At 42.1% G+C, this 25,798-nt stretch overlaps 1 protein-coding gene across 1 annotated transcript in view; it reads right to left on the reverse strand.

Moving 5' to 3' along the window:
- Window positions 1-25,798, reverse strand: part of HTR4 (5-hydroxytryptamine receptor 4) — a 258,458-nt gene that overhangs the window by 101,498 nt on the left and 131,162 nt on the right. The window contains exons 5-6 of the mRNA XM_019478656.2: window positions 3,858-4,011; window positions 374-942 (exon numbers count right to left, since the gene is read on the reverse strand). Coding sequence (XP_019334201.1) covers window positions 374-942; window positions 3,858-4,011 — 723 coding nt within the window. The remainder of the gene's footprint in view (window positions 1-373; window positions 943-3,857; window positions 4,012-25,798) is intronic.

The raw sequence follows: 25,798 nt of genomic DNA on the forward strand, positions 1-25,798 counted from the left end.
GTTCAAGCTTTCTACTAACTCACCTTATCCTGCTCCCAAATCATGACTCTCAACAGAGCTGTGACCCCTTATCTGCACAAGGCTCACAGGATCTGCAGGCTAACACTTAACAACATCTGTGAATCTATGAATGTGTGGGGCCTATTGTAATAGTGTGTACCTATAAAGCAACTGCTTGGCCCGCATCAACTGGCATTGATCAAGCACTACTCCAAGTTTGTTCTGGTGTTATAACTGCACCTCCTTTGGAAATGTAACTGTTTCGGTACCTCTGGAAAGAGAAATTGGTCCTTTTGATAAAAAGCCACTGACAACAGCAAAACAACTGCTGAAAGCAACTCAAAATATTCTGCTATGTCTAAAAACCACTCACCTTAGCACATGTGTTGATCCATTTATAGTGGTGGTAGAACAGGGGACAGCTGGACCCAAGATGGAAGGCCTTCGATATCGTTCATCACCACAACATAGAATGATGAGGAAGGCACGTCTGAAAGATTTGTTCAAGAAGGCGTACAGGAAAGGGTTCAACCCTGAATTGATGTAGCCCAACCACAGGAAAGCTGTCCACAGCTGCTCGGGCACAGTGTAGTTTATGAAAGGGTCCACTATGTTTGTAATAAAGAAGGGAGCCCAGCATAGGCAGAAGCACCCCATGATGATACACAGGGTTTTGGCAGCTTTGGTCTCAGTCTTCATACGATGGGTACTATGCTGGTCAGGATGGTGCTGCCTCCCATCTGTGGGAGCTCCTGCACGCTGGAGGATCCGGATCTGGCGTGCATGCTCCCTGGCTGTGATGTAGATCCGATAGTAGGCCAGCACCATCAGGAGGAAGGGAATGTAGAAGGCCACCACTGAGCAGGTAATGGCATACGGCTTGTTGACCATGAATACGCAGTAGGTTGAGTTGGAAGCCTTGTTGAACTGCCTTTGTTGTATCTAAAAGGGTGGGATGGGGAGGGGAGAAAAAAGAACAAGAACAAAAAACAAGAAAATGTTTATCACAGTTTCTCTGATGACGCAAATCTGACAACTTGGTTGCTTTTCTGCCTCAACTGGCTTTTGCTTCTCTCTATCTTCCTCTTTTTTTTTTCTCCCTCATTTTTCCTATCTATTGTGCCTGTCTTTTCCATCTGCCATTATATCATATCCTCCCTGTGTGTTCATCACCATGTAATCTGCTGCACTGAAGCTCTTGATGGGCTATTACTCTGTAGTGAGTGCCACTGCTCCAAACTTGCCAGAGACCTCCTCAACCTGGCTATTAAATATTCATGATCTCCCTGAATTAGAGATCAAAGAATACAAACCAACTCCCCCAACCTCAGACAAAAGCAAAAGAAGAGTAATATTTGCTTTCTGCTCTTCATCCAACATCTACCAGCAATAAGACTGTCCAGACTTTTCCTAACCAAGCCCATCTCAGAAACTAGAGAAGAGCCTGAATGAAATTCATGATCTGCATTAAACAGAACAGACTTCATCCAGCCTCATCTTTTGACTACAGAATTGTAACCCACAAAGAGTTCCTGTCTAATATGCCATAAATCTGCCTTGAGCTTCTGTAATGTTCTTGTGTTGAACTTCCATGGGGATGCATTTGTAGGGGCTGTAGGATTCCTTGGGCTGCATCTGGACCCTGGCCCCAGACCATGAATACTCATTGGTAAAGAAGAAACAGAGAGGGTGGTGGAAAAAGAAGGAAACTAAAGTATGTGAGTTTAGGCAGGAAATCCTCTGATAGAATTGTTTTGCTACAGGACTGAAGCATCAATTCAACCAATACTAACATTCCTGCCATTACACACCTGTGAGATAAGCATAATTTCCTTTCATTTTCTTTCCTGCACTGATTTTAACAAGACAGCATGAGAATAAACTTGTCATTTTATTTAGAGAAGTGGCCACTGTCACATTGATTTAAAAATGAAGATGCTGTTTGAATGTTTTCAAAATAGGTAGACATGAGGTGTTTTCCATAGTCATGCCTAAGCCCCATCACTATAACCCTATTTCTTTGATGTACTGTGCATTGTCAAGGAAGATACAGTTACACAGGGACACAATTACAGCAAGCACTTTGCTCTGGCATTTAAAGAGTCAATACACAGAAATAAAATTAAGCTTTTTCTAAAAATGATTCAGGCAGAAAAATCAATGGAAAAAATCAATGGATGGAAAAATTATTTCTTTAAAAAATGCATAACCTAAAGTGGTCCTCGTTTCTTACAAAATGTATCATCTAAAGATGCCCATCTGTTGGTAATGATGGCTTTATCGCCTGGTCCATATGCCAGACAGATAGCACCTGGTGCCAAACAAGAGCCCCAAAATATTAATATCTCCTCTCAGGGTTTGAAACTTGATTTGTTCTGAGATTTGGCTTGTAGGATGCTACCCCAGGTTCTCTTTAAATAGGGCATTTTTACACTTCATCATTTTTCTTACTGCTGTTAATTCTATCATCTACACATTGGTAGGACAGGCAGGGATTTACAGCTCTTGCCTCCATGCCCTACAAAAGAGATTCTGAAAATAAAATTACAGGGAATGGTATAAAGACTGACTGCATAATTTAAATAGCCCAGAATATGAGGGAGATTTTGCCCTAACCCAATAAGGGCTACATTGAAACTTGGAGTGCTTCAGTGTTTGGCAAAAAGGAGAAGAAGCAACTGCCCTGCCTGGACTCGTGTGTGTGCCCTCAGGCCACCCAGGGTTTCCAATTCACATCTCAGACCTCCATATATGTTGTTCCTAAAGGAGCAAGACTCATCCATCAAGTTCTAACTGTACCATGTGTCAGTTTAGATCTTATGGCCAAGATCTTCAAAAGAGAGTGGGGTGTTGTAAAGTCCAATGTTTGCGTGTTCAACTAGAGACATTTTTAAGTACTGAATATTTGCCCTCTGAAAATCAACCCCCTTTTTAGTGTCACAATTCAGACACTCAAAATCACTAAGCACATTAGAAAATGTTGGCCAGTGAGATGTTAACCTGCAAATGAAGACATCAGACTTTCTCTTTCTGTGACTTTCTCTGATGCATCTTCACGAAACACTGACTGCACAATTATTACAGTGCAGTCATTTAGTACTTGTATAAACACATACTAAATGACTGTGCAGTAATCTAAGTTATTGTGCAGTAGTGCTGATGAATGGCTTTTTTGTGATGCTGCTGCACAGTAGTGTTGCATCCTAGTTGATGCCACACAATGCTACTGTGCAGTACTATTGGGCAATTGCACAGTCAGTGTCTCGTGTAGATACGGCTACTGTCGGGAGTTAGTCGTAATCATGGTACATGACCCCCCCCCCTGGAAAAAGTTAAATTCTATGTGTGCAAGATCAATTCATAGGAAGCTTATTTCCCCTAACAATCAGAGGGACACAACAGAACGCTGAAGGGCATTCAACTTAAGCAAATGTGTAGTCCTGATGAGTTAAAGGACTCACACAACAATCTGATCTATAGACAACATGGTCTGTGCAATATGCTCCCTGTACAGAGTACATGCAACTGGACTCCCAGTGTAATAAGTGGTTAAGTGGGAGTCAGCACCTTGCAGATTCAGTCTACAGATCTTGAAATACAGATTTCTCTTTTCCTAGTTTTGACCCAAAGTCTGCTCTTCTTCCTTGGCCAGAATGCCTACTGGCCTTTAAAACAGAAGCCCCATCTCCAGACATTCAGCAGCTCCTCTAAAGAGATGACCTTGTGTTTGTCACTAAAACTCTGTTTTTGCTTGCATCCCTTTCTGGTATGGGGGAAAAAAAGCAAAACTGCACATCCTGGATGCAATCACAGAATACTCTTCCCACCAAGCAATTGGAATTCCACTTACTACTCACCAAGTCTATTATGCCAATGCTATTCCAGCCTTGCATTATGGGGAGAAAAGAAATAAATGTCGGGATTACCCAGCACCCTCCAAGCATTACAGCAATGCGTATTGGCGTCATCTTATTCCTGTAAACCAGAGGCTGGCAACAGATGGCATAGTACCTGAAAGAGGAAGGAAAGAGATTACCCATGAGTTACAGAGACCACTCCAGGTGTTCTACAAATAAAATCACAGCATATTTTATCCAATCTGTTTCTCCCATTTTAAAAGTAGAAATAATGCTTTGCTTTTCTATGGTTGCCTTTCATCCAAGGAACTCAGAGCACTTTGAAAATATGGAATGAATGAAGCCTCAGAATCTCCAGGGCAGGAGATTCAATATCTTTGTTTTACAGACGGGGAAGCCAAGACACAGCTCAATACAGAGTCTTGTCCAAAGTCACAGAACACAATAGTGGGTATAGCCTCTAAGTTAATTCACATCTCTGACTGCTAATCCTGTTCTTTAGCCACACAGACACCATGTTCCATCTTTTTCCAGTGATGAAGGCTGTCATGGCTACATAGAAGATAGGCAAGCTAAGAAGCTGATTTTTTTTTTTTTATTTCAAATTAATGGCTATTTACATTGATGCATGCTAGCTAATCATTTCTTATTCATGTCGGCTGCTGAACAATGGAGGGGGGGGAACATGCTTTACTAGAAGAGGCAGTGCATTAGTTCAACCAGCATCTATAGATTGGGCACTTCAGTGGGGCTTTTTAGCACTTTTATCTAAAGCATTTGCATCTGTTTGTGCCTCTTTGGCCTCCTTAGCCCTGCTCCCTTTCACTTTCATTTCACTCAAATCTTGTCCAGACACATTTCCACCTGCAACCTGGAGAATGGGCCAAAAGACTGGGAAACTGACTGTCTTTCAGTACCTCTATAGCAGAGAGGCTGTGCGCATGACAGCATCTTAAGTTCAACTCTCACTCCCATTTCCATTTTGGATTAATGATCATAACAACAAGACACCACCTCTTTGTGCCATAGATTTCCAAGTGCTTTACAGAGAAAAATATCATTATTTTGATTGTATTTTGAAGAAACTGAGGCAAGGAACTGCAACATGCCCTGTCCGGTGTCACAGTTAGGTAAATAGCAAAACCATAATGAAAAATGTGTCTTCTGATCCTCAGCCTTCTGGCATCCATGCATCACATATCTGCATCAAAAGAACTTACCTAGTACCTGCCCAAAACACGCAATGTATTGACATGGCCAAGGACGCCAAATTCAAACACAAAAAGATCTATACCCATAGATGAAGCAATGCATCCTCCATGACACCACACTTCAAGTTTGGGCTGGATCACATTCTAGTCTTTGCTTGGGTAGTAGGGCTGTGCAAAACAGCATTGTTTCATTTCAACTTCCATTTCAACGAGACAGTGTTTCGTTTTGAGTTTTGTTTCATTTCAAAACCACTGCTCCGTTTTGTTTCATTGAAGCTCTTTCGCTGTTTCAGTGCTGTTTCAATATTTTGCCCGTAGGCTATAATGGGGGAGCATGAAACTGCTTATAGCAATGTCATTTCTTGCCTGATTCAGATTAAACTTGCAGGGAGGGTAGCCCCTGCTGAGGCCATGAAGCCTGCCAACTTTCAAGGAGATAGGTGCAGGGGTTTCTGGGAAACTGCACCTCAGGCTGCTGACAAGCAAAACTCGTGACGTGTGTGTGTGTGTGTGTGTGTGTGTGTGTGTGTGTGTGTGTGTGTGTTTTAAGGTGCACCCTTATTGGTGCTGCGGCCTCTACATGACACGGCAGTGTGCCCCAATGAGGCATCTTCCTCCCCTACAGCCTCAGCTTGATCAACCACTTTAAATGACAACAGGTAAAATAAAAAAAATAGTGAGCACTAGCACAGTAGCACCAGCACCATCTCAGGCAGCCAAACTGACAGAGCATTTCTTTCCATTCCTGAACAAGCTTCTTCTCCAGCGTGTGTGTTAAGGCACACCCTCACTGGCGCTGCGACCTCTACACGACATGGCAGTGGGCCCCAATGAGGTCTCCTCCTCTCCTACAGCCTCAGCTCAGCCTACCACTTTAAATGACAGCAGGTAAAATAATAATTTAGTGAGCAGCACAGTAGCACCAGCAGCATCTCAGGCAGCCAAACTGGGACAAACCCTTTCTTTTCTCTCCTGCAAGAGCTTCTGCTCCAGCAGCTGCCAGGGACGTCTCCCTGCCAGGCCCAGCCCTAAGGCTTAGATGTGCCCAGGGCCCTACATCCTTCCGATCATGTGCTAGGGGTGTTGGTCTAAGGACATGGCACTGGCAGACAAGGTCCTTTCCTTTGGGTCAATCTAAACTGGTATCTTTTAGCAGACCAACTGAATAGTTACAGAAATATACCTTAAGAAGCTTTGGGTTGAAAAACCCTTTGTAAGGCTAAGGAAGAACCTGCAGTTGGGGGGGTGGGTGTGTGTGTGTGTGTGTGTGTGTGTGTGTGTGTGTGTTGTTCCTGGATGGAAGGAATAGTAAAGAAGCCAGAGGCTGGCCTGGCATGTAATGCAGGCAAGAAAGCCAGTCAGTGAAAAAGGAAATGGAGGCATCAGAGGGTGAGGGACAGGCTGGGGTTGCGGGAGAAGGGGGATGTAGCAGCGCAGGTAAAAGTGGAGCGGTACTTGGGGAGTCAGATGTCCAGCAGGGTGTAGTGTGTCAGAATTCCACTGTCTATATTGAGTCCATGACTTTCTGTACCTAGGAGGCTGATGAAGTGCAGTTCATAGGCACCAAGTGGTTCATGGCCCCCATGATCTCTGTTGCTGTGTGGGACTCATTCATCACCTCGGCTTGAAGGAGAGCCCACCGATGGCCTGACTGGTCACACCAGTGCCCTGTGACGGAGAGGAAGGCATGATCTCCACCCCAGCTGCTCCAGATGTTGGAGGTGAAGCATAAGGCTACCTACGGACCTGCCTTGCACAGCTCCTCCCTCAAGTACTCCCTGCATGTCTCATACAGGGAGGGCACCACCGTCCTGCTGAAGGTGGTGCATGCGGGCACTTGGTAGGATGGGGCCACGAGCACCATGAGCCGCCTGAACCCTGGTCACTCAACTAAGGAAAAAGGCTGGCCATTGACAGCAAGCATCTCCCCAATGATCTCACTCGCTCTTGCAACACGCCCCCCTTTCTGTCCACCTTTCCCCCACTGTTCCAGGGTGGCCTGCCTCTGCTTTGTGGGGACAGGGGCTTTGGAGCGAGAAGGGGACTTCCCTTTGGGCACGCTCGCACTGGTACCAGGCTGAGGAGGAGCAAGGGCTTGCAGAGATGCATCAACATCCCCGTGGTACTCATGTGTTTTGTTCCCTTGCCCCAGCTGGTTTTGGCTCAGCAGTGCAGGCAGATAGTATATGTGGGATCATCTGCCAGCTCAGAAAGATCCCAGACCACACTACCTGCTCACTTCTGGGGTACGGGTGCATGTGTGGATGCTGCAATTTCCCCCTCCTCAGCAGGCAGGGGCACAGCAGCAGGACTGGACTCAGCTGAGCTGCTTGCCTCTGCAACCTCTACCTCAGCCTCCTTTGAAGTGCCTTCTGGGGAAGGAGACCTGGCTCTAAGGGAAACTTGAGGGGTGTGGAGCACAAACTCAGCTGATTTCCCCTTCCTTCCCCAGAATTTCCCTTGCTATGGCACTCAGATACAGATTCAGATCCAGATCCAGCTCCTCCTCTGGCACTGGAAGCCTCAGCATGCAAGTGAAATGGGGGTGGAGGAGACAGTCATGCTAGTGCTGTTGCTGCTGCTTGTTGTCATAGTGGTGGTGGGGTGAGGAGGTTATGGCAGGTGTTCTTGGAGGGAATGCAGACTCAGGCACAGGCAGTGGTACTGTCACTGCTCCCCTCTCCTTGCCACTTCTGGAAACCTCATCCCTGCTAGTTGTAGGAAAGAGACTGTGCCACAGTTTGGGGGGGGGGGGGGGGTGGAATTTACACCTCTCCCTCTATCCCCTCTTCTGCCCCTCCCTGAAGGCTTGCCAACTGCCTTTCTATCACGCCTCATGGTGTGTTTCATAGTGTCTTGTTTTTATAAAAATATATAAATGTATCTGCATTCCTATATAAATTCTGTAACGTAATATGCTAAAAGATATAAATGTATAGAAATAAAAATATATGCATCTGCCTTCCTATATAAATTCTATAGCACAATACCCAATATAATTATGAAATTGAAAATAATAAATCAATGAATATAATAATAAAATAAAAGGGTCTAGAAGAAGGCAAAAGGTATTGTGGAATTCCACTTGGTAAGCTCGCAAGTAGGAAATCAAATCAATGGTAGTAGTAGCCTTTGTTGTCTAACGCTCCTGAGCTGCTAGAAGATAGCTCAGTAACTGTTAGACTCCAAGGCAGAAAGTAGGCCAGCTCAAACAATGCTGCCTTTTATGCTGGTTTTCTGTCCCTCCCCCGAGCACTGGGATTGGAAGGGACCTCAGGGAAGAATCACAGTCACTGGCCAGCTACATAGTCAATAATGAGAGCAGTCCTTCCCCCCTCTCTCTCCTTACTTTCTGTTTCCCTGAAGGTAAGCCCAACTTCAGCTTCAAAACTTGAAACGTTTTGAAACTCTTAAAACACTTCAACTGCCCTCACTTCATTTTCAGGCTGTTTCAAAGCCCTTTGTTTCATTTCAATTTCGCTGTTTCAAGCTCGGAACAAGTCGAAATAGCATCAAAATGAAACAGCCACTGGAATTTCGCACAGCACTATTGGTTAGTACTGTTAGTAAGAACAGCTTTTCTAAATGGTTAATTCGTGGCTCTCAAAGCACTTTTTACAAAGCTAGGCCAGGATTGTTATCCCTGGTTTATGGAAGGAGAAACTGAGGAAGAGTGACTTGCCCACAGACTAAAGGTAAGTAAGTAACAGAGCCAGGGAAAGAACCCAGTCTCTCCATTTCCAGTCCAGTGCTTTAGTCATAAGGCTTCATTGTAAATGTTTCTTTAACTTTCTTGCTTTGGATTTGATGGCATTGAAAAATGGTGTCAATATATGGGCACATGGACTGTAAAGCTACTCCAATATCAAAGGCACATACCCACAATATCAAGGAAAGTTCCCATGCTAACTCTACCAAGTAAATTGATAGGGAGTAAATTAAATACTCTATTGGGTGATGCAAGACAATTTCTTCTTGATCTTTTCAGGCAATTTCTTCCTGATCTCTTCATGATAAAACACAGGAATTTTAAAAAGTGTCTTTTAATGCAAAGTGTTTGATAGCTCTGCTCATGAAACTGTATTAAATTCTCCTTTAATAAATCAGCCATGGGCTTCACTAACTGTAAGCATTTGCAAATGAGAACATTTTCAATTTCCTTTTTAAAGTCTCAAGGGATCCTGCAGCTATGATAGCTCTTAGAAGACTGCTCCACAGCTAGAGATGACTACATGAAAAATAGACCTGCACCAGCCTGAGCAGCATGAGAGTATAGGAACTGCCATAAATGATCAGACTTGGTATTAGACTTGCCCAGTATTCTGACACTGATAAGTGACCAGTACCAGCTGTTTCTGATGAGTGTACCAGAAGCCTTGCAGAGGTCAGTTATGGAATAATCTGCATATAAGGAAAAGAGGGAAAGATGCTAATGCCTGCATGGTAATTGAAATATTTGCTTTTCTGTTTTTCTGCTCAGTGACTGCAACAAGTGATTTAAAGAGAAACTGTATCTGAACACAACTTAATGGTTTATAGAGCATCTCAGTGCTAGTTGGAAAATTAGAAACTAACCCTTAGCTGGTAGCTGCAGAAAGTATCTCCTTATCTCATGACATATTGCTAAGATGGAGCAGTGATGGTTTGACTTCAGATTTTTCCTACAGAAACAAGCGAATTGAGTTCAAGGATGTATTTCTTCACTATGAAATACACCTCATTCGGTTGAACAGGGAGTGTAGAAGAATACCAGTTTTTGCTGTTGGGTGTTTCATCCAGGCATCTCAAATTATTTTACAAAAGTAAGGAATTGTCACTGAGGCTATAAACAGATGTTGTTCTTAGCACAGATTAATCCATTCCGGGATGTGTCCTGGCACAGTTGATCTGTTTCATTGTGTGGCATGGATGTTGCCCACTGTCTTGCAGGGTTGAGCCCCTGCCACTCCCAGGGGTTCAGAGGCCTGATCCTATGAGACAACTGCAAATGGGGAACCCCGAAGTCTCCAGAGCACACAGGATCAGGACCCGGAAGCAGTAGGAGCTTCTACCCATGCTTTCCTGCCCTGAACAAACGAACGTCCTCTGCAAAAAGACAGCCTAAAATTATTACTAAACTTTTCATAGGCACAATTTTGGACATTTATGGTGCTACAGTCATGGAAGTTTGTTTGCTTGGGCTTTGTACCATCACAAAAAATGTCATAGCAGCACAATGGTGATAAATATCAAACAGAGAAACTGAACCACAGGGAAGAGAAGTACTTGGCTAATAGTCACAGAGGCTACAAACAAATGTTGCATTTGTCCTACAAGAAACAATTTTCTCCCAAATTAAAGTGCAAATGTTTATGCACTCATGTGTGTTGTCTTGGGGCAAACTCTAAAAAGGTTCATGGGATATGAAGTGCTAATAGTTTTCTTCAGAACATCACAAAGTATGTCTGAATGGTTGTCCCAGGACTACATCATTGAATTAATGTCAGAAAAGTGTCCTCTTGCTAAACCCCTGATTGGAAGTGTGATGTGTGTGTATGCCAACCCTGTGACCTATCTGTTCCAGAACAAGCACAGGCATTACTGGTCCTGAGACAAATGCAACATCTGTTCCCAGCCAGAGTGAATCAAGGGTAGTATCAAGAGCATAACCAAAGAAAAGCTGTTGAAAAATACCTTTGTGGTTCTCTTTGGTTGAATTTTTAAAATAATTTTCTCTGACCAGGTTTGCGCCCGCCGCAGGAATGTGAGCTGTTTTGAGTAGCTCTTTGAAATAAACTCTCATGGACCCAGAGGGACAGACTTCCATCTTCAGCTCTCTCTGTGCAAAAATGAAGTTTATTTCCTACCTATGGGGACTTTTTACCATCTTGTACCATCTACACTTTTCCCAGAGCCTGACGAAGGGACTTTGATCTTGAAAGCTTGCAGAAAGGGACAATTTTCTTGCCATTTTCCAGTTGGTCTAATAAAAGATATCATTTTGGAACCAAGAGTTCTAGTTCTTTGTATGTCTTTTTGTCTCAGACCAACACAGCTACCAAGTACACCCCTGAATCATGCTAATATGGGAATATAATAAACAGAAATAATCAGGAGATAAATTAGCAAGAACATACTGAAGGACAAGGACACAGTGGCTGCATCTACATGAGATGCTGACTGCACAGTAACTCATTGCTACTGCACAGTAGTGTCCTGTGGCACAAATCGTGACACAATGCTATTGCGCAGTAGTAGTGAGCTACCGTGCAGTCAGCATCACCAAAAAGCCATTCAGGCATGCTACTAGGCAGTAACTCTGGTTACTGTGCGGTCATTCGTACCTGTGTATGCAAGTACTAAATGACTGCGCAGTAGTAACTGTGCAGTCAACATCTTGTATAGATGCAGCCACTGAAAACTATAACATAGTACTGAGAGTACCCAGTGACAGAGACTCTGAACTGGTCCTACATTATACCTCTAGCCAAATTTAGAGAAGTGAAAATGATACTAGCCTATATTACAGTGAAAGCTAAATGAGAACAGAGGAAATTCTATGATCTTGAAATCTGTCTTCCTCCAAATCATCAGGAAAACAAAAGAATTTTCAAAGTAGTGCCAAAAACAACATTTCATTTCAGATCATTCAGATTATTTTCATGTTGATAAAATCAAAATGCTTTTGTTTGCTTTCAAAATTCTAAAACCTCTGTAATATATATATGGAAAAAATAAAAAAAAGTCATTTCAAACCAAAATGTTGCATTTCAGAAGTGCTGAAGCAGAATGTTTTTACCTTGTTGGAATCCATTTCCTGCCCATTTTTTTGTTTTTTGTTTTTTTTTAAACAATGCAAAACGTTGTAATCAGTATGTTCCCACTGGAAGCTTCACTTTCAACAGAATTGAGTTTTCAAACAAATAAACATTTTGTTAGAAAATTTTCCATTGGTTCTAATTACATTTCTGATTGCTAGCTTGACAAGTAACATCAGACATTCATGATAACACGTCTTCCATAATGATCACACTTGCAAGCTCAGATGCTATCTGAAATGTCTCTTTTTCTAGAATTGAATTCAACTGAAATTAAAGTTAAAGAAAATGATGCTTGTAGCCTGATTCTCAATTATCCTGAGGCCATTTGACATCATTCTGGCATGGTAAAAGTGTCTTAGTTTAAGTGAAAATTAGGATAATTTACCATAGTGAAAGGAGTTTGCCTCTCCATGGCCCTTTTGCTTAGGGCAGCACCGAGGTAGAGCTGAGACTTGGTGTGCCCTTTTAACGAGCTCTCGTGGAATGAGGGAATGGGACTGTGGTGAACAGTCAGAGTTTAATGACATAATATCATACATCTTTGTGATAACTGCAGTTCGCCTGAGAACTACCATCAGTTTATATAACCTTGTGCTATGTTTGCCATAGCTTATTGAGGCAGGGGTTTTTCCCCATTTGTTCTGTGCTTCTGTACTAAGGGAATAAACCAGTTGACCCTTGAGTTCAAACAGCATTTCCAATAAAGCATTTTCCTGCTTCCTGGGACAGATGGTACTGCTCCACATACCACTTGCAATGGCCCTTGTGGTACAGAGCACTGGGATATTTTTCTTGCCTAAAGACCCCTCCTGGAAAGCGTTGCTCAGAAGAAGTTACAGAATTTGTAAGGTGCAACACAGAGCAAGTCCCTGTGGAGCCCCGAGGGAGAGGGCACATTTTGCTGACAGGTAAAAATAGAAAATAAATAAAGGTGGGAAATGAGAACAAAAAATTCCCTCTAGCAATTAACATGGTGAGTCAGGAGCAGCAGTCAGATAAGGAAGTCATCAGGAAATGTTCTCAATTTACTAGAGTGGGGAAAACAGCTGATCCTAATGGTTCCAGGTGTTACATTACTGTACTCTTGTCTGTGCTGCAGCTGATGGCTGTACACGCTATTAAATGATCATTGGAGTAAAAATTATGACTATAAAAATAATATCTTATATTTCTTCCTGCTCTGTGATTCTGCAGCTATTTTTCTCCATTTACATGTCAAAAGATTATTTTTCTGTAAGGTCTACTTTTGCCGCACACTTCATCTGTAATCAAAAAGTTGAGCTGGGTTCTGGCTGCCTCCTCTTCATCATCATTATCGTCATCCATAATAAAGGTTTTGTGGTCAAAATATAGGTGAGGATGTTGCTGATCATATATGAGACTGAGAATGATAAAGTTCATTCCATCCTGATTCTTCAGGGCTAGCTGGAGGAAAAACTTATTGTTTCACTGAACCCTCCTGTCAAGCCCCAAAAGTGATGATCTTGGAAAGGAAGATGGGCCAGGCACTAGACAAGCATGTAGACATACAGAACTCATGCTAATTGGGCCAGAACTTCAGCTGGTATCAGTTAACATAGCTTAACAGAAGTCAGTGGAACTACAGTGATTCACGCCAGCTGAGGATTTGGCATATGCATTAATTTGGGCTTTCAAACAGCTACTGACTCACTTCAATAAAAATCATTCCAATTTTAACATTGCTGACAATTCTGATTTAAAAAAAATGTCAATGAAATAAGTGTCATCTTATTCCAAACAAGTTCTTCCCAGTAACACAGGAACTGCCAGCCTTTGCTCTTAAGGAATTAGCATATATCTGGTAAAAAAATGAAAAATATACATAAAAATCATAACATAATTTTGCCCAGTGAAATTAGTTTAAACATACTCTGACTATCCAAGACCTGCTGTTGGGATTAGTATGTCCATGAAAATGCCAACTTTATAACCATCCACTGCAGAAAGCAGCCCCTTTTTGCTTTAGGGACTAGTAACTGTGGCATAAGCTGTACGGAAAATAAGCAAAACACTTTTTCGGTAGAAAAGCTTTGAACTTTAGATTATTATTATATTTTACCGTCCCCTCCCATCTTTCATTTGAGACTATATGTGAATCTCATAGATACATACATGAATAAAGCATTATACATATAGACAGGCATACTGAGGCAGAAAAGAACAAGTCCATTCTTGACATAACTTAAGCCCCTGGCTTCAGAAAGTTTGTGACCTGAAAAAGGTCAGACAGCAATTCAAAACCATAAAAGGAGTCGACACATTTAGTTTTAGTGAATGTGGGTTCACTTTCACTGACACAATGGGTGATTCATTTGCTTAAAGTCATTCTCATTTTATGCCAGGTCCCCTAGTATTGTAACTTAATCATTAAAGAAAGACCTCTCACTAATAGTGGAAGGTTGCTGACAGATAATGTACCAAGACTATAAAAATGTGTAAGAGGTATAAGTAAACTATAATGTTTCCAAGGCCTCTGCAAATAACTAGGAACCTAGGAAGAAACTGAGGAAAAACCGGAGAGAAAATTTCCCCATAGGCAGGTTGTTGGACACTTGTTAATTATGTGGCTTCTTGCATCTTCCTTTGAAGCACTAGGCTGTGGCTGGTGGCTGCTGTCAAAAAACAAAAGAATCATGACCTAGCTGGACCACTGGTTGATTCTGTATGGTAAATTCCTCCATAATCCTACATCCTACTAAGGAGTGCTGCCATAGCTAGGTGAGCACCCAAAGTAAAATATAAGATGGACCATATAAAGAAAATGTTGCAAAATCCAATGTTCCCTGTTCCTTCCTTCAGGACTCATATTTTCCTGGCTCATCACCATGTTTGTAAAACAGAGAGTTTTACAAACATGGGAAGCCAGGAAGCAGATATAAATGCATGATGAAGTATGTAATGTTACCCATCAACAATACATTTGTCGCTAACTGCCCTTGACGCTGCATGCAAAACACTCTAGGTCACATTCCAGCATCATCCGCATCTTGTTTAACATTAAACCACCCAGGTCTGAGGAGAGGGCACAGGGGAGTCACAAGTTGGAGTCTGTAGTGTCTACGTTTCTCTTCGTATACTGTTTCTCTAGAATGCCTGAGCTTCTCTGCTAGCTCAAGACCATACCATGAAGACACATTACAAGTTATGAATATATGTTACTGACATTTCTGCTAGATAGAAGAGATTTCACATACCCAAAATTCAGCAAAGCCAAAAGAAAAAAAGGCAATTGCCTACAGTCAGCATTCCAAAGATAAGAGCCTTAAATCTTGTGAACATACCTTCTCCTTCTAGGCTCTAGAAAGTGAGGAAGGAAAGTAAATCGGTTGAAAAGTGCACAGTAGATTGGCATATAGGCTAGCTCAGGGTACTGTAGGTGATAGAAGTGGGAGATATGGCCTAGAGTGGGAATGGACCCCTCTTTGGGCAGAGACCATTTCTATTCTGGGCTCATTCTGCAATACACACTGTGAAGCTCTGGGCATTAGTATCGTATACATAATTAATACTGATTAATTTGCCTGTAGAAGCCACATTAAAATATCACCAGAGTTTCTAGTATGATTTTGCTTGAGCACTCATCTTATCGATACTATGATGTGGGGAGCTTTTTACGGTATGTCTACAATACAGTGCCTGAGTTAGCAGAACTCTGTGCTAATATGGATATACTGCTTTCAGTATGTGAGCTAGGTCAGGGATATATTGTACTGCCTTGGGCAATAGAAACATACCCTTAAGTACAACAGGCTGATAAATAGGGCCTGCCTCTGCTTGGCACTGTGGTCCTGTGAGTGTTTATCTGATGTGTTATTATATGCATATATAATACTTATATCTGTGTCTCTTGGTTCCGGGTTTCATAAAATAAGACAGGCTATAGACGATATAAGGAATTTCTAGTTAAATCAGTAAAAATAAAATCCCCCTAAGCTATTTGAGCAAAGTACTGGTAGCTTCTTGTAGAGAGGGAGGAAAGTCTGTTACTATTCCTTGGTCTTGGTCTGAGCTAGAATACAGCATGATGCATGCAAGCAGGTTGTGTTATGGGGCTGGGAATCCTTGAGTGTCCGTACTGACTGCTCAGATTGGCTTTGTACTGTCAGTGTAAGAATAATTTATGTCCACATTGGTTGAACATGATGTTTGTTAGGATAGAGTAACAAATCAAGACAAAGCAAAACATGGGCTAATCCCCCTGTCAACACTCCTCCAACCTTGAAGGCTAAACTCCTGGGAAATTCCCTGTATTAACTACAGTGTTTTATGAGGTCATATAGAAAACTGAATTTTTCCTTTGACAGTCACAAGTTATGCAATAACATAGTTAATATGATTTTGTTTGTATTTAGATCTTTTGTTTTATTCCCCAGAAAAGCATTTGTATTGCTCCTTCAATAAAAATCTGGAGTAGATAAAGTTTTGAGCAGAGCTCTGACTAACAAGGTCAGAGTTTGGAGTTATTTTTGCAAGTGTAAAATCAAAGTAGTTACTGACTTCAGGTGGCTTAGCAAGATCAGAATTTGGTCTCCAAACAATTGGATTCTTCCACCTTTGACATAACCTCTCCTCCTTTTTCTTTGTTCTGCAAGATAAACAATTTTCTGCCCCCAGCATCTCCAACAAACACATTATGCATTCCAGGTCAAGGTGCAAAATGTCCTACAATGATTTCATCTAACAAAACAGAAAATGTCATTAGAAAAATAATGGCCCTCTGTTGTCAAGATATTTACACTGAGAAAATATGCTAAAGAGAACAGTTAATCGAAGCTCAATAAATTTAGCTAGTAACAGAAACAAATGTATGTTGCCAAATGGAGAGAGAAGACACCATCACAATCTCTTTGGAGGTGGGGAGGGAATTGGCAGCAACAATGGTCAAATAAATTACCATATTTCTAGGGGTTTTGTAAAGATTAGCAAAGGACATTGCTTCCCTCAGGCTGTGCCATGACCATCTGCTCTGTTATTTTTCTTAATACTTTCATCCCTTGAATGTTACAACTATTGCATTAGTTTTCCTATAGAAGTGCAGTACAGAGCTGAACACTGGTATAGGACACTTCTAGTGTTACATAGGCGTGTCTGCCACCCCATGTAAAAGGTATTATTTTAGTCTACTTTGCTCCTTTCTCTCTCTCCTTCTAAAATGTTACTATTACCTTTCCACATAGGTTTAAAACCCAACCATTCAGTCCAACAACACCCCTACAATCAGTCAGAAACCAGATAATTAGCAAAAGTCACAATATTTAATCTAAGCCATATTCTAATTGTCTTTGAGAAGGAAACAAGCTCCACAGCTTATTCATCTCATTATTATTGTCTAGTAGGAGGGATACAAGGAGCTCTGGAGTTCTAATCTCAGCTCTGCCATGGTCGTGTCCCCTTTGGTTCTTGGGCAGGTAACTTGACCTCTTTGCACTTCTGTTTCCCCAAGTGCAGATGATGTAAAGTAAGTAGTGTATGAAAGAAATGTCATTTTGGGGTGTTTACAAGAGTAGGGACTTGGACTCTTCTAGCTGCTTCTTTCTGAATGGTTATATATCTATATTCCCAAAGGCCTAATAATCTACCTAGCATGAAGGTTCTTCTTCAAAAGAAATTTCATAAAATAATACTGATTTCATGTAGGACACGTTGAATCTTAAGGCTCCAAAACATCATCCCCTCCAGGAATTGTGTTAATTTAGTGTTTGAACATTATATCAATGCTAATTAATGTTTGTAAGTGGCACAATGAGCATCTGTCATTTTCTTGTTACAACATTCCTCAGATAAATCTGCTTGTGTCAACAATTATTTAAAATGTCTTACATGATGTGTTTCTAGTCCATGAATATTAGCTTAGTGTGTGCGTGCGTGCGCGCACACTCGTACACATGCGCACACACACGCACGCGCGCTTCTGCTGTGCTCTCTCCTATACAGCAAACCTCCAAATGTTTTCCTCAGCACAGCCAAACTAAATACCCAGTGCCTGACAGACATTAGCATCTGGATGAGGGTTTAGCTGACTGAAGCACAGCCCAGACAAGACTTAGGGCACTGCTTGCAGGCTAGCTGAAATGGCAGATGTTAGTTTGACTCCATGAATACGCAGAAGGTGCTTGCTGCTCATTATACAACCTGAAAACACAAGGCACTTGTCAGCTCCCTTATTGCTTGAGAATGTCCAAGTAGGGGTCTTTTTTCTTATTTGCACCTGGTGGCAAACCAAAGCAGGCTCTTCTCCATTTGTGGCTACTGAGAAGTTTTACAACCCTTTTCTGCTAAACAATGAGTGACCTGCTGGCATTGTTATCTTCAGACTAGGCTAGGGACCATCTTGCAGAGCTACTCCAGAAGGCTACTACCTCGAACCATTTTGGAAGAACAATGAGCAGTGATCCAGTTGTTTAAAGTTTTTCCTTTGTGGAGACCTCAACTGATCTCTCTACTTCCAAATCACTTTCCAAGACAATTGAAGTTGCTGCTTTCAACTTATAAAGTCATAATATGTTTGAATTCTGGCTTCTTCGCCTTGGTTGTGTCTACACGACACACTAGTGTGCAGTGGCTACTGCACATTTATTTAGTACTTGCAGAAGCAAGCACTAAATAAATGTGCAGTAAGCGGAGTTACTGCGCAGTAGCACTGGCAGATGCCTCTGAAGTGATGCTACTGCACAGTAGCCTAATACTACTGCACCACAGCATATCAGCATGATTTTTGCCATGTGACGCTACCGCGCAGTAGCATCAGGCTACTGTGCAGTCAGCGTCTCATGTAGACATTCCTCTTGTGTGATAAAAAGGCAATTATGTACTAAGGTAAGATTTTTTTAAATCCTAGATTTAAAAAAGAGGCAGCTTCTGGGAAAAGATCTTCATTTGGGGGTCCTCAATTCTGGAACTCTCTCCCCATCTGGTTCTGCTGATACACAGAATCTGAGTTTGAAAAGGAAATGGATCATAAACCTCAATAGAAGGAGCAAACTGTGATGCTGCTGAGTTAACTGTGTTTGAAACATCTTATAATGTTTCACTGGTCTATTTTTAAATGCTGAATTTATTTTTATTTCCCAGGCACTTAGATCAAATTGGCACATGCAACACATTACAATAAATATATTAAGCAAATATTCAGCTCTAAGTTTCTCCCAAGCACTGTAGTATTAAAGAGAGGCTGAAAAAGTAGATCTCAGTGACAGTAACTCCTAGATTCACTGAACACTGACAATCTTTTGGGAAAAATCTGTTCTGAGACAGTTATGTGAATATTTCCATGGCCAGAAGTGCAGGCACATGTAATTTGTGGTGCCGCAAACCACACATGTTGCACATTAAACTGTGCATGGCACTGCTAATTTACAGTGTGGGAGCAAAATTTGCACCCAGCTGGGGGGTGGCAAGTGGAGACGGTGCACCATCCCTGCACTGAGGCATGCAGAGACAGGGGAGCAGCCAGCCCAAGGCTGCCTGCTTGCCCATCTTGAGGTACAGGGAGTCACTGGCTGGGGCACAGGATGCCTCAATACTTGTGTGGATGCAGCCCATCTCTACATCTCTCTGCTCTTTGTTCCTTGTTGCTAAGGTCAGTTCATCTGTTTGCACTGCTTCTCTACCTGAAGATCCTGCCAAATTCCTTTGGGTGTTAAGGACCGAGTATTTCTCAGACATGGTAATGAAAATAATTCTGAGAGATTATCAAATAAAGGTTTTGCAAAGCAGGGCTTTCTGCCCTTTCTTGATATGATGACCAGGAAGAGTTTCCAAAAAGGATTCTGAGAATTAGATTAACAGCACTATTTCCTAAATACACATATATACGTATGGCCATAAATAAACAGAGGGGAGGGGATGTATGAATCATACAGAAAACACTGTCCAGAAAAAATATTCCAGTAAAGTCTGAATGAACAGAATGGCAAAAGCTAGAAAAAATATTGAGAGGCAAGCTTTCCTGTCAAGTGATTCTTAAAAGAAAACAGTGAGATGCCAAGACATAGTCTGTGCTCATGCAGAACCCAGCTGTCAGGACTGCGGAAAGACTTGTGATACGGAGTGGCCAGAAAGGCTGATCCATACTCCCCTAGACAGGACCCCGGAAACTTACATAATAGCGGTTATCTGCTAAGTGCCTTCCATCACTATCCCCTCATCTACTAGCAGCTGTTTTAACATGGTTTCAAGATTCTCTTGGGGGGAAAAAAGATCCACAAATGTCCAAAGTTATTGGCAAGAAACTTTAAAATGCAAGTCTGGAGACTCACTGATGAGGGATCAAAGACAAAGAACACTGTTCTAACAGCATCAGAGTTGCGCATTTTGAGCAAACTGAAGAACAGATTGAAATGCCTTTACGATGCTGCAAAAGTCAAACTACTTGGATGCCTTTTCAAGTCCAAATGTTTGCACAAGGGTGTGGGAAATATTCCTTAAAGTCTGAAGGCCGAGTTCTGTGTGAAAACACTCATACTGCATTAGAAATCGGGTAATTTTGCTAGCCTCCTAGATCCTTTCTCTAATGAAACACATTAAGTGCGTACAAATTGTTTGGATTACAGCAGACTGGTTCAGTACAGTCATTAATTACAATTACAATATTCTGTAGGATGTATGTCTTTTATCTAGTACAGAACAGTGCCACAATGATACCTTGAGTTCATTTTGTAATGATTAAAAAGGAAAAGATGTCAGAAAATGTGGTGGAACTGGAGGATTTTAGACTATCCTTTCAGTGGTTTCTGTTAAAATTTGTATGAGCACTAGGCTTTTTATCTTTTACCTCTAGTGAAGCAAGGCTGAAACTTCATCTTGCCTTTCTTGAGGGTCTCATAGATCAAACCACAGGCTGAAATTATATTTCAATTATATTTCAAGAAGGAATACTTTCTTCAGGATAGTTCTAACAAGACTGACAAAGTCAAAGATAGAGAAACTGCAGACTGAAAAGTATTTTGTAGCCACCAATTTGTCAAATGAATAATGGATCCATTAATCTCTGTGTTCTCACCAATTCCTAATTCAAACTCCCACTGGGTACATCTACAAGTGCACTTTACTGCAGAGTAGACTAATTAGCTGTGCAGTAAAGCATCACCATCTTCACATGCACTGGTATTAGGGTGCAGTAGCTAATTAATAGGGCTGTGTGAAACAGCAGCATTCCGCTTTGACATCCGTTTCGATGGAACAGTGTTTCATTTCGAGTTTTGTTTCGTTTGGAAAACACTGTTCCATTCCATTTCGTCAAAACAGTTTCACTGTTTTGACGCTGTTTCAACATTTCGATCAGGTTGGGGAAGAGAACTCAGCCCGGCTCAGTTCCCCTCCCCAGCACTGCGATCAGGCTAGGGAAATGAGCCAGGCTGATTTCCCTTCCCCAGCCCAATCGCAGCCCTGGTTCCCCCGTGTCCCACCACCTGGCTGGCTGCTTTGAAACTCGAAATGTTTCAAAATGTTTTGACTGCCCTTGTTTTGTTTCGAGGCTGTTTTGAAGCCCTTCCTTTAGTTTCAATTTCACTGTTTCAAGCTCGAAATGAGTCAAAAGTGTCAAAACAAAACAGCCAATGAAATTTCGCACAGCCCTACTATTTGTACACCTAACCTTGCTATATTGCATAGCACCCTGCACTACCTTTGAAAGGATCTCAAGGCACTCCAGGGTGCCATAGCAACTTTGTTGAGTCACACTGGCCTTTACCTTACATGCAGGTTTTCACTGGTACATCTCAAAGAAGATCAGTATCCTTATCTCCTGTTCCCAGATGGGGACACTAAGGCATGGGGGACAAGGACTTGCCAGGTGGTAGCAGAGCCAGTGGTTGAACTCAGGTCTTGAGTGTCAGTCCAGTGCCTATTCTCTAAGCCATACTGTTTCCGTCTTCTGCCCTGATATGGCAGCTTTTACAATCTCACCTGAGCAAGGACTGTATTAAAATGACTGCTCTAGCTTAAAATAAACACCATTACTGCTCCACATGTAAACATGTTACATACTCTCACAAACATTCCTGGCATAGATGGGGCCATAAAACAGTCTTGGTTCTCCCTGTACTCTTAAACCTAGTCTGATAAGTGGATGGAAAGGCCTTTGGATAGGCCAAATAAGAAGTCTGCATTCAGTTCCAAATACTAAATGACTCTGAACACAAAGGTCATGTCCAGATGAGCGGAGATGTGCAATATGTGGTGCCGCAGACCCATGTGTGGTGCCCCTCGCCACATGTGCAGGCATTCTCTGTGCTGCTATCTTGCAGTGTGGGGCAGGTGGGGGTTGAACCAGGATCGCCTGAAGAGATCCCAAGGTCAAAAAAACCCACGCCAAAAAAAAAGCAGGTCAACATTTTGTGGTGGCAGTGCATGCCACCCAAAACTGAAGCCTGGCCAGCTGGCTGGCTACCAGCCAAGCTTCCTGACATGGCTGCAGCCCCGGGAGGCCCCCAGGATCCCAAGTAAGGCTGCTGAGGCCAGAACAGTTGCTTGCCCCAGCCTCCCCTATCTCCCTCCCCCCCCCCCCCCCCCGGGTAACCTGCCACATGCCAAAGTGCATGTGGAATGGGCATTTCCCAAGGACAAGTAGCAGTAGCACAAGGTGTGCTGCTGCTACTTGTCCTTGGGGAGACAAAGGTCTGTGCTCATCTGGACGCAGCCAAAATGTGTTCCTGGACTTTATGTACTGTATTCTGAGTAGGTGAACGGTTTGAGGGTTGTTAATCTGCAAGTAGCATTCATCTACATTTTGGGTGCTGGAAAACTACTGCTTATTATATTACACTGGGGGATGAATACCATTTCCAGGTGTATCAAAGGCTTCTAGATCACGTAGCTAAGTCCACATGAGCAAACAAATACTATATAAATAATGGTAGTTAGTTAAGAAGGAGAGTCTCTTGATGTACTTTCTTGAACACCAATGAATATAGAAGTTATTAGAAACAGAAAGGGCCTTCACACAGTCATTCCATTTTGTCAGCCAGCCAGAGTCAGATTGTTCTTTAGAGCAACCTGTCAGATGCTTTGTCCAGTCTAGTGTTAAATTATTGCAGCATCCTAAGTGTGGAACAAAAATTTGCTACTTTGTTAAACTGATGTAATGAGAAAACCCAGCCTCTGTCACTCATCTCTAAAGAGATAAAGCTACAAAATACAATTTGTAGTTATACTCACTAGAGAAGATTGAAAAAGGGCTTTCACTGATCCAGTTCCATACCATTTTCATTTGTGGCAGTTCAGCAAAACTCACCAGCATTTCATTAGAGGCAAATACCTGGCCAAAAGAGGATGCTGTCACATCTTTATGGCTTTGGGAAGGGACTCTAACATCTAATGCCTTATGATATGCATCGACAATTCTGACACATCCTCTCACAGGGGTGATGCCCCACACACGCACACCTTATGCTACTCACTAAAGTAAATGATGTTGTCCTTAGTGAGCCCAATGTCTGTGATTCATGGAGCACAGATTTTTGCAATACAAATGATTCAGGCTGATTTCTCTAGAAACTTGACCAACTTATTGATAAATAAGTTTGGAAACAGCTAGTTGACTGGGATTCTTCATTCCTCATTAGCCAGACCTGTCCCTTTGTTTGTCTCAGATGATGTGCCCTGTGGGTGAACAAAGTTTGTGTCCGCTTGTTCAGGGATAAATAATGTATTGTTACATTGTTTACTGGTTTCTTTGGTTTCTGTGCCTAAACTCCTATTGATTACATTGACCCAGGATTTCTCATGGAATTTAGACAAGGTAGTAACCACAGTAAAATTCCAAAACATGATCTAGAGGAAGGGAGAGATATACATTAAAGAGAGACTAAGAGAATAAACAAAGAAAAGTTTCTATGGCAAATTCAGGTGCCTTTGCAGAAGAACAGCCTCTCACAGAGCTGCTTCTCCTAATGCTGTGATAATGGTGTTGTCTGTAGTGGTCACTGATTTTAAAAGCACTTCTGAAAGCCATTCTGACAAGGGAATCAAGGAAATCATAACGCCAGCAAATTACATGAAATACAGATCAGACGTAGAACAAGCGCCGCAGAAACCTCATTCTCTTGGCATGAAGGCACTGAGCGGCAGATAAATTCTGTGATGATTATCAGTGTCAGGCTGTATTCAGGTTAGCCTAGACAGCTTATTCCTTTTCATGTTCCTCTAATTTCAAAGCAAAGAACAGCAAGTATATGGGGAGCAAGAGAGTGACTTCTCCCAGCAGCAATATCTGGCAATGACAAACCTGACAATAGCAAAAAGGAAAAGAGAGCAGTGATCTGTTTCAGTTATAGCAGCTCTATATCCACAGTCTTAACCCTGGACAGAATTTCAGCACACTCATAGCTCCTTTAGTTTTCCACTGCCTTCTGGTTCTTGTCAAACAATTACACTGCTGTTTAGTCTAATGTTATATATTATAGGATCCCTCTTGGAGCTCTGCTGTTTAGAACAGTTTATAGCTGTCAGGGAGTTCATAAGCACAAGATTAGCGGCATTTTTAATGCCTTTACTTTGGCCCTTCCAGTGTGGCTGTCATCCAGCTAAAATCTGCAGATTCCAAGGGATCCCAAACAGTTTATTTCTGTCAATTCTGCACCTGATAGAGGTGAATTTGGGTCTTTTAAACCAGGGTGCATCTAGTTTAATCTAAATTCTCAAAGAGCAGATGAGTATCATGTGCACATAATAGATTAAAATCTGCAGTAAATGCAATATGAAAAAACAGGATAATTTTACCATAGAAGCCCATGGCTGTTTCCTTACATCTTTTCCTGCTGATATTTTACGTGAGATGATACTGCCATACAGCTCAAACGTGAACTGCTGAGTGGCCTAGAATCCCACTGGGAAACCGATGGCTGCCACCACTTTGCAAAATCAGGCCCTAAGTCAGGTAGCTCACTTAGTTGGTCTCCACTGTTTTTGTCCATCCCATAATTTTCCCAAAAGCACTCAGGCACATAAAGTAGGACTTGCACAGACTTTAGATGTGTAAACCCACAACTACAGTTCTAAAAAGCCTACTCGGCTGCTGCCAATCCCTGACTCCGCTGCTGTTTGTGACTTTGATATTCCCTCCACATCTGAAACTTCTGCTCAGCTTTGACAGGACATACCTAACATGCACCAGCAGGACTGGGTTTCCAACAAGATGAAGTGGCATCTGATATTGTCCTTCAAGTGGTGAGAGGAGAAGGGGGTGGTGGCAAGGCCAACAGGTCTCCATGTGTGTAAAACCCAGGGCTGAGAGCACTTGTCCAAGATGTAGAAGACTAATTCATTTCTCTTTCCTACTTGAATATCTTTAAGTTTCCCTTTCCGAGCTCAAAGGACAGTATGCTAACCACCAGGTTACAGTCTATTCTGAATTGGGTCTTTCCACCCACCCTACTGAAGCTGTGCCACTGTGCAGAAAACTATTTGGGAGGAAATGGAAAGAGAGAGAGAGCTCACAATGGGGAGTGTGGTTCTCTAGGTTAGAGCACTCAACTGGAGGACAAAGTGGGATGGAAAGCCTACCTCTCTCCTACTTTCAAAAGTGATTCTACAATGACTGTTTAATGTAAAATCGAATTAATCTTGGTCTTTTTTTCATAGACCCAAGTCCTTAGCAGCTGATAGCAGATGCTTTTTAACCTGGTGTCTAATGCATCTTTTAGCACTCACTGTTTTATTGAGCCTTGAACTTGTTTACAAGAACATCTCTCCGTATAAAACTGTGATCACTACATGATCTGTGTCACAAAATATTACCATCTAGCTACACATCTTTACAGCAACTGACCCAACAGTGACTTAAACACAGCTGCTCTTGTGCTGCTAGTGAGAAACAAAAACTCTGCTTGTTGCTCAAGGAGTCTCAGCACTTTCCTCATTGGCTTTAAAACCTAGACAATTTCATGGCATTTGAGGCAGCCTACAAAAA

Source organism: Alligator mississippiensis, chromosome 9, assembly GCF_030867095.1.
Source record: "Alligator mississippiensis isolate rAllMis1 chromosome 9, rAllMis1, whole genome shotgun sequence".
Lineage (NCBI taxonomy): Eukaryota > Metazoa > Chordata > Crocodylia > Alligatoridae > Alligator > Alligator mississippiensis.